This window comes from Taudactylus pleione, unplaced genomic scaffold (assembly GCF_031769625.1).
Source record: "Taudactylus pleione unplaced genomic scaffold, aTauple2 ptg000479l, whole genome shotgun sequence".
Taxonomy (NCBI): domain Eukaryota; kingdom Metazoa; phylum Chordata; class Amphibia; order Anura; family Myobatrachidae; genus Taudactylus; species Taudactylus pleione.
The window spans coordinates 5,419,027-5,431,922 of record NW_028284881.1 but is presented as its reverse complement, the minus strand read 5'-3'; the positions used below and the strand labels follow the sequence as shown (position 1 = coordinate 5,431,922).

The 12,896-nt window shown below is 42.5% G+C and overlaps 1 protein-coding gene across 2 annotated transcripts in view; it reads left to right on the top strand.

Moving 5' to 3' along the window:
- Nucleotides 1-4: 4 nt before the first annotated feature.
- The window catches only part of ANAPC7 (anaphase promoting complex subunit 7), a 55,830-nt gene continuing 42,938 nt past the window's right edge, over nt 5-12,896 (top strand). The window contains exons 1-3 of one of the 2 annotated variants that reach the window (XM_088449196.1): nt 5-397; nt 2,636-2,822; nt 5,840-5,992. In XM_088449196.1, coding sequence (XP_088305322.1) covers nt 297-397; nt 2,636-2,822; nt 5,840-5,992 — 441 coding nt within the window. In that variant the 5' untranslated portion in view covers nt 5-296. The remainder of the gene's footprint in view (nt 398-2,635; nt 2,823-5,839; nt 5,993-12,896) is intronic. The other variant, XM_088449197.1, reaches the window with a different exon arrangement.

Here is a 12,896-nt window from a genome sequence, read left to right as displayed (position 1 = left end):
TGTCCAACGTCTATTCACATACCAGCAAAGCGTCTGCTGACAGATAATATCCGAGCTCATTAGCGTGTAGTGGCTGGCAGTGCCTGTAACGTGTTAGCTCTATTACTCCTGCTGGGACGGTATATGCCTATACGTAAAAGATAGGAGCAGGCGCGCCGCAGACAGCTATCTGACATAACCATTTCCTTATAGGTCGTCAATAAGCTCCGAGGGTTCATGTGAATTGTGTTACTGGGTGTAGTTCTATCACTGTATCCTCTTGTGTAATCTCGCTGCTGCTGGCTTCAACAGGCAACATGAATGTGATAGATCATGTACGGGACATGGCTGCGGCCGGGCTACACTCCAATGTCCGCTCACTGAGCAGCCTCCTGCTGACTATGAGCAACAACAACCCGTGAGTGTAACGCAGTCATATACAGTGTGTGTATATATATATAAAATCTCTTATTAGCTTCAGTATTTTCTTTGCCACTTTAAAACAACCCCCAGTATAACAGGTATAGGCGCTGATGAAGCATGCAAATGATAAAGAGGCAGATCCCTAAGTACTGTGCATATCCCAGTATCACAGGCCATGGGTATGCTGAGTGGAAGCAGGAGAACCCATTATATACTGTCAGTCATTTTTTCTCTCTCCTCTCAGATAAAAAAAATGAATGTTTCTTTATATTTTTATCAATAAATGTAATTGTAGCAAACAAATTCAAATTATGCACAATTATAATATCTCCACCTATTGAAAGCTTTCCTGCATACATTCCTTTAGCTCGTCATCAAGATCACCTATGTATAATGAGATGTATTTATTAAGTGGGAAAAAATTATAACATGGATTAAATGACTGAATGTCCCTGTATTACCTGGAAGCCCCTTATCAGATGATGGGTAAGAGTTGGACCTGGACAGTGCAGCCCAAGTCTTCACTAGCAGCATATATCTCCTTTCTATTTTGCTGTAATAATTGCTTGTTATAACTTACTATGCTTGTTTAAAAGGCCTACTGATCTGTCATTACATATTGGTGTATCTTTCATTGATTAAATGTATCAATTTAACTTGTTACTAAGATTTAAAGTGCCCACACACATAGCGATAGTTTACCCGATCTGGCCGATTCCGACACATTGGAACGACAGATCGTGTAAAATATGCCAAAATCGTGAGGAAATTGAGAGTCCCACTCACGATCACGATGCGATGTGCGTCCCCGCTGGTCGCATGTCGCATCGTCAGATCTGCCGTGCTGTAGGGCAGATCTAACTATGTAGGATACAATACACAGTGAAAAGTGTGCATGCAGGAGAGATCGTTTGAAGATTGGACACCAAATTGTGTGCATATCGCGTGCAGATCGTGTGTAGAGCTCCCGGGGAGCGTTTCAAGGGAAATCGTACATAAATCGTACACATCGGCTGATCGTTGTGCACATCGGTATGTGTGTGGGCAGCCTAAGAGTAATGTGTGGCCTCTTTGAAAGTTAGAGGGCTGACCAGTGAGGCCCCTGAACTGTATCAGATTGCCTATCAGCGCCCTAACTAGCCCACACTAGCTAACCAACTGCTAAACTAATGAGATCCAAAAGCGCAGATACAATAACAAAGAAGAATACATGCTCAACATAAGGCTAAGCCAACCGGGCAGTTAAAATGGCTACATACATATGCAATTATCAGGCCTCTTACCTGATAATTGTATGTATATGCTGGAGTGTTAAACAGCCTCAAAACGGTCGCATCTTATGAGCTGCTTAAAATTTTACATGCCTGACCTCCCAATCCCATACACACTGCGCTAAAAATAGCCCCTCCCAGCCTCCTCTTCTGTAAGTCTACTGGCGGTTGGGAGACCGCCCGTACACACTACCCGATGGACATATATATCTGCCATCGGCTGTGCAGCAGAGCCGAAGCAATATGTCTGTGAACAACGTCGTTCAGAAATATTGCTGGTACACATTGGCTGACGGCCACTCAATATATTGGTCGATCAATTGATTGGCCAATATATCTGCCAGTGTGTACCCAGCTTAAAAGGCAGGTTAATGCTTATATTGCTTTGTGCCAGATAACTTACATACAGGGAGAATTTCAGTTGTTTTTGAGTCCCCGATATTCCGCCTAAAGTGACCGGAAGCTATTCTATTGTTCCGTCCTATAAGGTCATGCCTCATTTACGGGTGCACCTACGGTGCACATGGGACTCTGTTTAAGTATTGGGTGACACTGAACCCAAAGATTCCACTGCTGAGGTGGCAAACAGAAATCTGCGAAAATTCTGGCTTTTGGGTTCTCAAACTGCTGTTTGGGCAGTGCACCCCTTGCTTGACACGTCTGATGCATTTGGGCGCGACATGAATCATAAGTAATGGGCATCTGCAGTTGCAGCAAAACAATTGTTGTGTGCCTATTACTTACGGGCGCGAGGTAACAACTGAATTCCTCCCCATAAATGTAGCTACATTACAACAGAATACGTTAGTGCATTTAAATACCGCACTCTTAAATGAAAAGAAAATAATTTATTGATGTTTTTTTTTTAAGTGTTTAATGAAAATATATGAGCCGTTCGGGTCAGGGCAGTGAGGGATTTATACAAGTCTTTTTGAACACTTACACATTTTTTCTTTAATCAGGGAGATGTTTTCACCATCACAAAAGTACCAACTCCTGGTATACCATGCAGACTCTCTCTTTCACGATAAAGAGTATCGGAATGCTGTCAGCAAATACACCATGGCTCTCCAGCAGAAGAAGGCTTTAACCAAGACCTCAAAAGTCAGACCCTCCACAGGAAATGCTGCTACTACACCACAAACTCAGGTATAACAGTGGCTCTTTTAATTTTTTTTTTTAATCCGATTTATACTCCATGAGGATGTCAGCAATATTTCTTCCCAAACAAAAACAGAAACTAGCTATCATGGCAGCGCGGAGCATATCAATCTGATCAGTTGATTGCAGCATGACATTTGCTAGAATAGGTCCAGTGTATTAAGCTATGTATGATTAATGCATTGCAATCCATTCCACAGATTGCTTCCCCTTTTTTTTTATCGCTGGCACATTTGCTAACTAAAATAGTGATTATTCCTGTAGCTACGGGTAAATTTACATTTTTTAATGTATAGCAAGGAATCTGTGGGTCACACTAAAGTTATGGGTCTAATGATCCTTTATAAATAAAATTAGGATTAGTGATATAATAACTATTACATTATCCTCAGTATAGTGGTCATTATGGTGTGGGTGTTTTGTTTGTGTATTTTCATATTTATTTTTATTTGTATTGAACAATAAGGTAGGCTAATTAAAAAAGTGTACATTATAAACCACAAGAGATGCTAATATTTGTATTCATTCCTATAAATAATTTAATGCTCAATATAATAAACTACACAGTATATAACCTGCTGTGAGTTCTGAAGTTGTCCTTTCAGCGTGTGGCCAGGTTGCCTGGAGCACGTGCGTCGCTTCCCAAACCCCCCTTCCCCCCCCTTTCCCAAGTGTGGCAGGGAGGAGGCGTGTCCAGCATGTGGAGTTAATTTAAAGGGAAATAAAAATAAACATATGGGGCAGCATCGAACTGGGGCATAGTGGGTTAGATATATTCCAACCCACTAAGTAATTCCACTAATAAAATCCAGTTTTGTGTGTACTTAATAAAAGTACATCTTACCTATATGGTGGTATCTGAGCAATGGGGAACAACCTCTAAAGAAAATGGTCCTCCCTGGGCAGACAGTGTCTTCAGTCAGTACTCACTCTTCATGGTCACATGGTCCGGAAGATGCCTGTTTGTGTAGGAATGTAACCAATGTCGTCATCATACAACAGAGTTTCAACCACACTCGTGCCCCATGTGTCACCTTCTGCACTGTGTCCTCTACAGCCTCCTGCCCCCTGTGTCTCTCCAACGTCCTGTCCAGTCACTCCGTCCTCCTGCCCCATGTCACACCAGTGCCCGTCACTTCAGCCCGTCACACTAGGGTTGTGTATAGATCCCCTTCAGTAATGTACCGGAATGTGATGTGGAGTGAGGGCGAAAGTGCGGTTCCATGCCCTTAAAGCGCTGTCACTGTAGAAACTTATACCCTCGCAGGCTTGCTTCGCTCACCACGCTTCGGGCATGGCGGTCCACTCCGCTCACCACAGGTTAATATTCCTGATCGATGTCCACATGGATAGTAACTGATGACATCATGGTACATTTACTGAAGTGGATCTATTCCCAATCATCACACCAGCCCCCTTTCTATTCAGCCCCCTGTCACTCCAGCCAACCCCGTCCCTTGCCCCCTCCGACTTACCTTCTTCTTCTCTTCAACCTGCATGCATGCAACAAGGGCTTGGCACTCCACCTCTATTCTATTAGGTTGGGTGCCCTCCGCAAGAGAAAGATGCAAACGGCAAAAAGTGGCAGCGGCACTCCCACAATAAATGATAGCACAGTCAGGTTAGAAATAACCTTTAGCGTTTACTTCAACATTTCAATCAACCAAGATTTTCTTCAGGAAGCATAAAAACCCAATAAGACACTTCCCTATATAACAAATGTATACACCACTAGTTCAGCCTTCTCCGTCCGAGTGGGCGTCTGTTGGCATATTTGTATACAAATTGACATTTGACCCTTCTTATTGTATGGTTGTTACACAAATTATTTTTAGTATCTTCCAAAATGGAAAATTAGTTGTTCTAAAAGAACCGTATGATCTCTCCTCCTGTTCTGCCATAGGCATTCCACAAATAGAAATTCCTGACTGGCGGGACTCTTTCCTGGGTTTTGTTCCTCCTGAACTCTCTTCCCATGAAGGCAATTGGCAACCTGTGGGTTGAAGTCCTAGGCCTCCCAGACGACATTGCGATGTCTCAGGTTCAACCCCACCGTGAACCGTTTAATCTCTACCTGGGCTATATGGCTCCTTAGAATAGAAGCATTGCTTAACATTTTTCCCACAGTTACCCTACTTGGAGGTTTTTCTCAGGGTTTTATATTTCATTGCATTTAAGGGAAGGGAAGACTTTGGGTGGAATATAGAAAGGGTAATTATAATAATTAAAAAAAAAAAGATAGAAACTACCTCTCCCTTCCTGACTCAGGGAAATTTTGGAAGTATGATTCGAAATGTGATACTACTTTAGATAAAATTGCACCTATTGTTTATTGTGGTTGCTAGACACTTTTTCTCTATTTTCGCTATATAGTGTACCTTTATTTTCCTACTGTTGGATAATTTTTTCTGCTTATGCTATATGTTAAAGGCTGTCGCTGTCAGCAATCCCCGGTGACCCCTACACCACCTAGATTTTCCCTTGATCTCGGTCATGTCTATCATGCCCGAGCTCCATAGGGGCGGTTATTTTTCCCTCCGTTAATTTTATTGTGATATTTTTATGTTTTATTTTGATCGCTGTTTCTTTTGTTGTCTGTCTCCCTCCCGGTCCCCTTTCTCCTGTTGTGGTTTTCCTCCCCCTTCCCACATGTCTAGTGACTGATTTATGGGATAGTGGTTAACATGCAGGTGAAGACTATTAAAGTAGTCTCCCTTAAAGCCAAGGGATTAAATATACCAGAGAAACGTTCTAGGGCCCTCCGTGATTTTTTTGCTGCTAAAGTAATATTTGTTCAGGAAACCCATTTTAAAAAGGGGATAGCTCCGAGATTCACAGACCATAATTACCCCACCTCCTTCTTCAGTAACAACAGTGATGCTAAAACATTGGGGGTTGCTATACTGTTTTCCAAATTGCTCCCATTTCAGGATTTTGTACAGATTGTTAAGTTTACCCTGTTTGCCCAATTGTATTCCTTTATTAACATTTATGCTCCCAACCAGAATCAACCGGCTTTTCTCGGTAATGTTTTTGATCGTACGGAGCCTCTGGTAGACGGTATACCCATCATCGGAGGTGATTTGAACTGGACTATCCAACCGGAGATAGACATCTCGGGCACCTCTGCTAGACGCTCCTCCAAGTCGCACCGTCAGGTATGGCATATGTTACATGAAAACCAGCTGGTCGACTCTTGGAGGCTTCAGCACCCAGGAGATAGAGATTACACATTTTTCTTTTCTAGGCCTCATGACGTGTATTCTGGGATAGATTATCTCTTCTTGCCACATAGGTTCCTTCACCGTCTTAGGCATACTGATATTGGTCTTACCACTTGGTCAGATCATGCTCCTGTCCAGGGCAGTTTCTATCCAATCAGGCTCCCAGTGCGAGCATTCAGAATGTGCCCCCCCCCCCCCCCCATTATAATAGTTTCACAAAAATTTCTGTTGTGTGATTGTTTCCAAGTATTCTCCTACAACCACTTGGCAATCGGGTACTACAGCAGTATGGCAGGGGTTTTGGCCACTAGATGCTCTCAAGATCACTGAAGTGAAATTATGAGATATTACACCCCCAGCTGCAGGTGGAAGTCAACTGCATACACAAACACAATCATTTAATATGTGGTGATGTACTGGTATCTAAACACCACAGGTACCAACCGTAATAAACTGCCATGACATAAAAGATGGGCTTGTTTTTTTGAGGTAGGTCCCGTTAGGATTAGAGTGTGAATGCTAGTTGCTGTAGTGCAGCAACTACAGTATTCACACTCTAATCCTAAGGGGGGCATTATAAGACACAGAAAGCTCTCTAATGCTGCAAGAAGAAGGGTTTTCTAAGGATATTGGCAGGTTTGAAACGGGGAGAAGAGAATTACATATAATATTTTTTTTTTTTGTAAGTTATGTATTAGTTCATGTCTGGAAACCTGTTCTCCGTCCTCAGTATATTCACTTCCATCATATTAGAGAGCCATTTTGTTGTACTAAAACAAAATGGTTCTCTTTATGACAAAAAGTGAATATACCATACTGAGGAGGACAAGACAGGTCTCTAAACAGGTTTATTAAAAAAAAAGCAAGTTGCATGCAGGCCTAAGCACAGCCTGGCACAGAACAAGCCTACTAGCCAGCATCTCATCCATCCACATTAACACTAATAACACCACTGTCCAGAGTGTTTTCAGCTAAAGATGAGGCTGATAAAAAGTTAACTAGTTTGGGTAGCTATTAAGGGCCTGATTCAGAGCCGTTCGCTATTTGTGGTCGTTCGTTCAAAAACAAGGGGTGGCTATTCAAATGATCCGTTCGCAAATTGCAGTCTGTTCCCACCTCTAAGTCTGAACGAGCGAGCAAAACATACGCTAGTTTTTTTGATAAAAACGCCCCCTGGCCGCACGCACCATACGTCATGTCCGCTATTTATTAGATTAATCGAGTACATCGTACAGCGTATGAACTGCTCGCTATTCTTGTGGTTGGTGTTTTCAACCGCTATTTTGCGAGCAGTTCTGAGTTAAAAAAAACCAAGTGACGTGGTCAATGACGCTGCTGTATTAAATATGCACTCCCTTAAAACGCCCGTTTTGACCTTTAAGCACGCCTGCGTTCGGATCTCCACTCCCCGTTTTCAAGCACCTTCCCCTGTTACCACCCACATACGCCTCATTCTGTCACTCAAAATAGCAGGCCCTCGCTATATTGCGTACCAACGATTTTCGGCCGCACTGACTGGTTCACGCATGCGTACTAAAAACCGTACGCATGCGCAGATGTGCGAACATCGCTCGGAACGAGCGTACTGCCGCTAGCGAGTGGCTCTGAATGAGGGCCTAAGTCCATTATGTCTCAGCATAGGGAAAGTGCAGCGTGTGTTTTTTCCCCAGAATAATAACGCATCATAACCTAGTGACCTTTAGGTAATTTTACTTCTCTGAGCCATGTAATCAGTGACCTCACTAATCATATTTTAACTATATTAAATACTTCCTTTAAGATAAATTATATTACCAAATAATAAGTTAGAAAATGTGTTTTTTTAATAATAACATAGAAAACCATATTTGATGACAATTTGGCCTCTTCTAAATTGCAGTGTTCTGTAAGCTTCCTGTGGATTGGGACTCGAGGTGGAGGTCACAGAAAATATGTTATATTAACACATAATGTACATACTGAATCTTGCCCCCTTTAATTTCTCTATCTGTCTGCTGACTGCGTGCTGTGCTCCGTGATCCGGCGTCTGTCATCACCCGTGCAGTCCAGCCCAGGCAGTCACACACACTGTCCCGGCGGGCCCTCACGAAATGGCACCCGCCCGGGCTCCTCTGCGTCTGGGCGTGCCTTAAATAGGCTGCTCCTCTGCGTGGCTTTCATGTCATGATGCAGCCGCGTCATGGGTGGGCGGGGACGCGACGAACAGGGAGAGAATGGACTCCAGTCTCTTCCCGTTTGTCGCGTCCTCGCCTATCCATGACGCTGGAGGTAGGGGAATGGTTGCTGCCACTGACACTTGCGATGGCTTGCGTGTGTCAGTGAGTCAGACTGAAGGGGTCAGGGTGGAGCGCCCTGGATTGCACGGGTAACCCGCCCCCAGAAACAGCCCTGCTCCTGTTGCCTTGAAACTGTTGACCTCTTGTCCTTCTACCAAACAATGTGTGTGGCAACTTAATGAGCAAATTCTCGCTGACCCTCGTTGTAAATCCCAGCTGGAGGCAGCACTTCATGATTATTTTTCCACTAAAGAAACATCTGAGGTCTCCAGTGTCACGGTGTGGGAAGCCCACAAATGTGTACTTCGTGGTAAGTTAATTAAATTGGCAACCATGTTGAAGAGGGAGAGGGAAGGCCAAAAACTTGCTCTATTACAAAAACTAAATTCCCTTGAAATGTCACATAAGGCTCTCTGACTGCTACCAGAGCTGAGTTAAATGAACTTCTATTCGACAATGTCAGACAGGATTATCGGAAATGCCAGAATCGTTTCTTTCAGTGGGGTAACAAACCAGGCAATTATTTGGCTAGGGCACAGAGAGCCTCTCTTTATATATTCAGTCTGTTAGGGATTCTACGGGCAATACTTGCACACGTACTTATGACATTGCAGCTGCTTTTCGTGCCTACTACATTAAACTGCACAATTTACGTGACCCTCAATCCCCAGAGCAAATAGCATCCTTTCAGGCTCTGGTTGCTGACTATCTTCGTTACGTTGGCTTTCCTACTCTCACAGAGGAAGATCGGATCTGGTTAGACTCTCCTTTTATCTGATTGAGCTAGAGGAGGCCCTTAAATCAACCCCCTCTGGAAAAGTCCAGGCCCCAATGGCTTTCCTATCACATATTATAAGACCTGCCGAGCTCTCCTACCTAAAATGCTTATGGCATTTAATGCGATCACAATCCCTGGAGGCCCATATTACTGCCATCCATAAGGCATGTAAGGACCCAGCCCAATGTTCCAATTACCGCCCAATTTCCTTTCTTAATACGGACATTAAATTGTTTGCTAAACTTTTAGCTAATATGCTTAAAATTTTACTTCCTACGGTCATACATTCGGACCAGGTGGGTTTTGTTCCTGGGAGGGAAGCCCGGGACAACACCACAAAAGTTATAGACCACATACACCTGGCTTCCGGTAGCTCTGTCCTAGTAATTTTACTCTCAATCAAGAAGGCGTTTGATAGGGTTGATTGGTTGTGTATGCAGGGGGTCCTGCTGCACTTGGGCCTGGGTCCTAAGTGCCTCATAGGATTATAGCATTGTATAATTTCCCGTCTGTACGGATAAGGATCAATGGCGTTTTTTCAGATTCGATAAGGATTAGCAACAGCACAAGACAAGATTGCCCTCTTTCTCCTCTAATATTTGTCCTTTGCATGGCAGCACTGGCTCATTCTATCCGCTCTAACTCTGTCACAGGTCTCCATGTTGCGGGAGTGGAATATAAATTGTCATTATTTGCAATCGATCGTCTCTGTCCCTAATCTTTTAGCGGAATTCCAGAGGTTTGGCACTCAAAATCAATTGCTGTAAACTTGATGACGGCCTAGCACTCTGTGAATACGCTGAAACAATCTTTTGCTTTAGCTTGGCATGACACTATATTAAGGATACTGCCTTTGAACCTCTATATACCCCTGCCTATACCTTCTAATATCCTTCCTATAAACCTCTAAGGATGACGCTAATTTGTGTACGCAGTCATACAGTAAATAAAGACTCCAGACCTAGAACCTGTGGTTCCAAAGCACAAAGTATTATTCAAGTAAAAGTGCAGCAGTTACACGCTATGATCCTCATATAATCTTAGCGCAAAGAGATTATACAGACCCAAGTACAATTATACATACGCAGCGCTGTCTGGTCCAGATGTAGGCATCAGCAAGAAACCCCTCGTCAATCAGCATTCAGCACAAAGACTAGGAACCCAGGGTCAGAGCACACATATTTATACCCCCCAGAAATAAACAACACAATAGAGAAGTTTGTTGCTAATACCATTGGTCCTAAAGGAGAGGTAATATGTTACAAGGCATTTAACAGGTTGATTCAAATAGACACAACCCAGCCTCTAACAACTGGGGGTCTCTGGTTTCCTGCCTCATGCAACATCCTAACAGTTGTTCATATAATGTACATTTTGTTGCTTGAAGTCTCTGCGATCCATAAGTTGAGAATGCATGATGCGATCTCCACACCGATGGTACCGGAATACTGTTGAAAGAGTACGCATCAGTACAATACCAATCACTGCTTACTTATCATGTATAAAACCTTACTTACCAAATAATATTTATTTCACAGCATTTATGCTAAATGAACAAACTTAAATCTTATACTTTAAAGCTTATTAAACCTTTTATGTGAATATGTAATGTGTAAGTATGCGGTGTAATGTAATGTGTAAGTATGTGATGTAAAGACGCTAGTTAACTTGGGGCAGATGTGTGCACATGAAGCTAATAAACAGCGTTTTCATACAGGATCTTATGCATTCGCTAATATGCGACTAGTTAACAGCGCAATTGTGCGTATTAATGTGTGTATGAGAAATGGTGCACTTAAATCTCACTTAAACTAAGTGAACACCTAGCAGTGTGGAATGCTGAGCCTTATAGTTCCATGACTTGCTCATGCCCCAGCAACCCCACCCTTTTCAGGCTCCAAAATACTGGTCTTTGTTCTCCCAGGGCCTGTGTGGATGCAAATTAGCACAGCTACAAAACCCAAACCTCAGATAACACTCTTGGCTTTGAAGGTATTTTATTGTAGGAAGCCTGCTAATGTAAGGTGCTACAAACGACCCTCTTGCTGTATTCGAGCAGGACCACCTGGAGTGAGAGCAGACGTTATGTCCATGAAGCTTGTCTACACAGGCTAGTTGTCTAGTGGCCATTTGCTCTGTTTAGCTAATGCAATCCAATTTTTACATACTGTACAGCCATTTCTGAAATATATCCTTTAGGGGAATTATAATATATGCACTTTATCCAGAGCACCCAAACTACGTAAAGTCATGAAATGGGCTTTTGGTGAATCGCTTATGGCGATGGTCACAGATGCAATCGCATGATGCTAATAGTAATATCGCCACATGTACTAAAGTGTGAGTTTATCTAAAATGGCGCTGAGGCAGCCATTCACAAAATGGCGTCTTGCGATCTCATTTCCAAGATGGCGTCTTGCGGCCAGTCGCAAGACAGTGTCGCTGCGATTCAATTTTAAACTGATCTTGTCTCAGCCAATAATCCAGCTTCGACAGTCCACCCTTTGATAGCGAACAACATGCTATCACAATCTGATTTTAAAATATAATTTAAGCTTACATTTATATACTATTTAGTGTTATTATGGGATGGCACAAGGTGGTTCTTAATCCATCAATAATGTGTCTCTGAGTGGGGACATAAAACTACTATTATACGCACACCGCGGATCTTGGAAGATCATGTGAAAGGTGTGAGGATACACCAGTCCTATAAAGGCAATCTTGAAGGGGAATAGAGACTTTACATTATCTGAGGTGTTTTTAAAAATAACCTTTCAATAATACATTCTATGGATGTCTAAATATAATATATTAAATGATGGTATTTCCTAGTTCAGAGTTGTAATGCAGTTCTGTATTTACCTCGGTATTCATACTGACCACCATCATAATTTCGTTCTTTCGTTTTACTCTATTTTTACATTTTCCACTCTTCAACACAATAGGAACACACCAGACACATATGCCAATTATTATGATGACAATCTTCCGGTCTACCACTTCCTTAGGGTCGCTGGTATCATTGGTGACATAGGTGCAACATTTTACTCCAAATTGGGTGGCCAACGTTACGCAATACCCTCCAGTAACAGCAGTTAAATAATTTAACACTAGCCTGTGTTGCACCAGTTCTTTCTTGTACGCTTGCAATTCTCTCCCTCTATACCTGATTGTGTCATCGTATATCTCGGTGATATTCCTATCAATTTAGCAAGTTCCTGAATATATCTAAAGTTTAATTTACCCCGAGCGATCCTGGTGGGATCCAATGCGACTAAAACTTGAAAGCCAGTTGTCTCACTAATTAAGTGGCTTTGTGCACGTCACCAGGTATCATATTTCGTTTGCCTCTGTGTTCATATTGTGTGTGAAGATATGGTGACGGTGTGTTTTTATGTATACCAAGCATTTCAACATGTGTGAGGGTCATAACTTCTGGGACTACTCTTCCCAGGTAACACAAACCTTCGGAACTCGGGGAGAGCCACTTATACGCTTTTCTTCCACATATAAAATATACATTATCAGGGAGAACATAAGGAATGGTATGCATCATTATCATTAAGCATATTTCTCTTGCAAACAATCCTATTTCTGGGTCTTCCATCTGGTACATGCAAGTTTCTGGCTGTATTATTTTATCACAATAACCATCTGGCACCTTACCAATCATTTCTTTGGTGGAACTCAATGTATACCGATACCTAAAATCTTTCCAACTAGATTTAATTGAGCGTAACAGATCATGGTTTATGGACTCATTATCAGCTCTTTGTGAGAA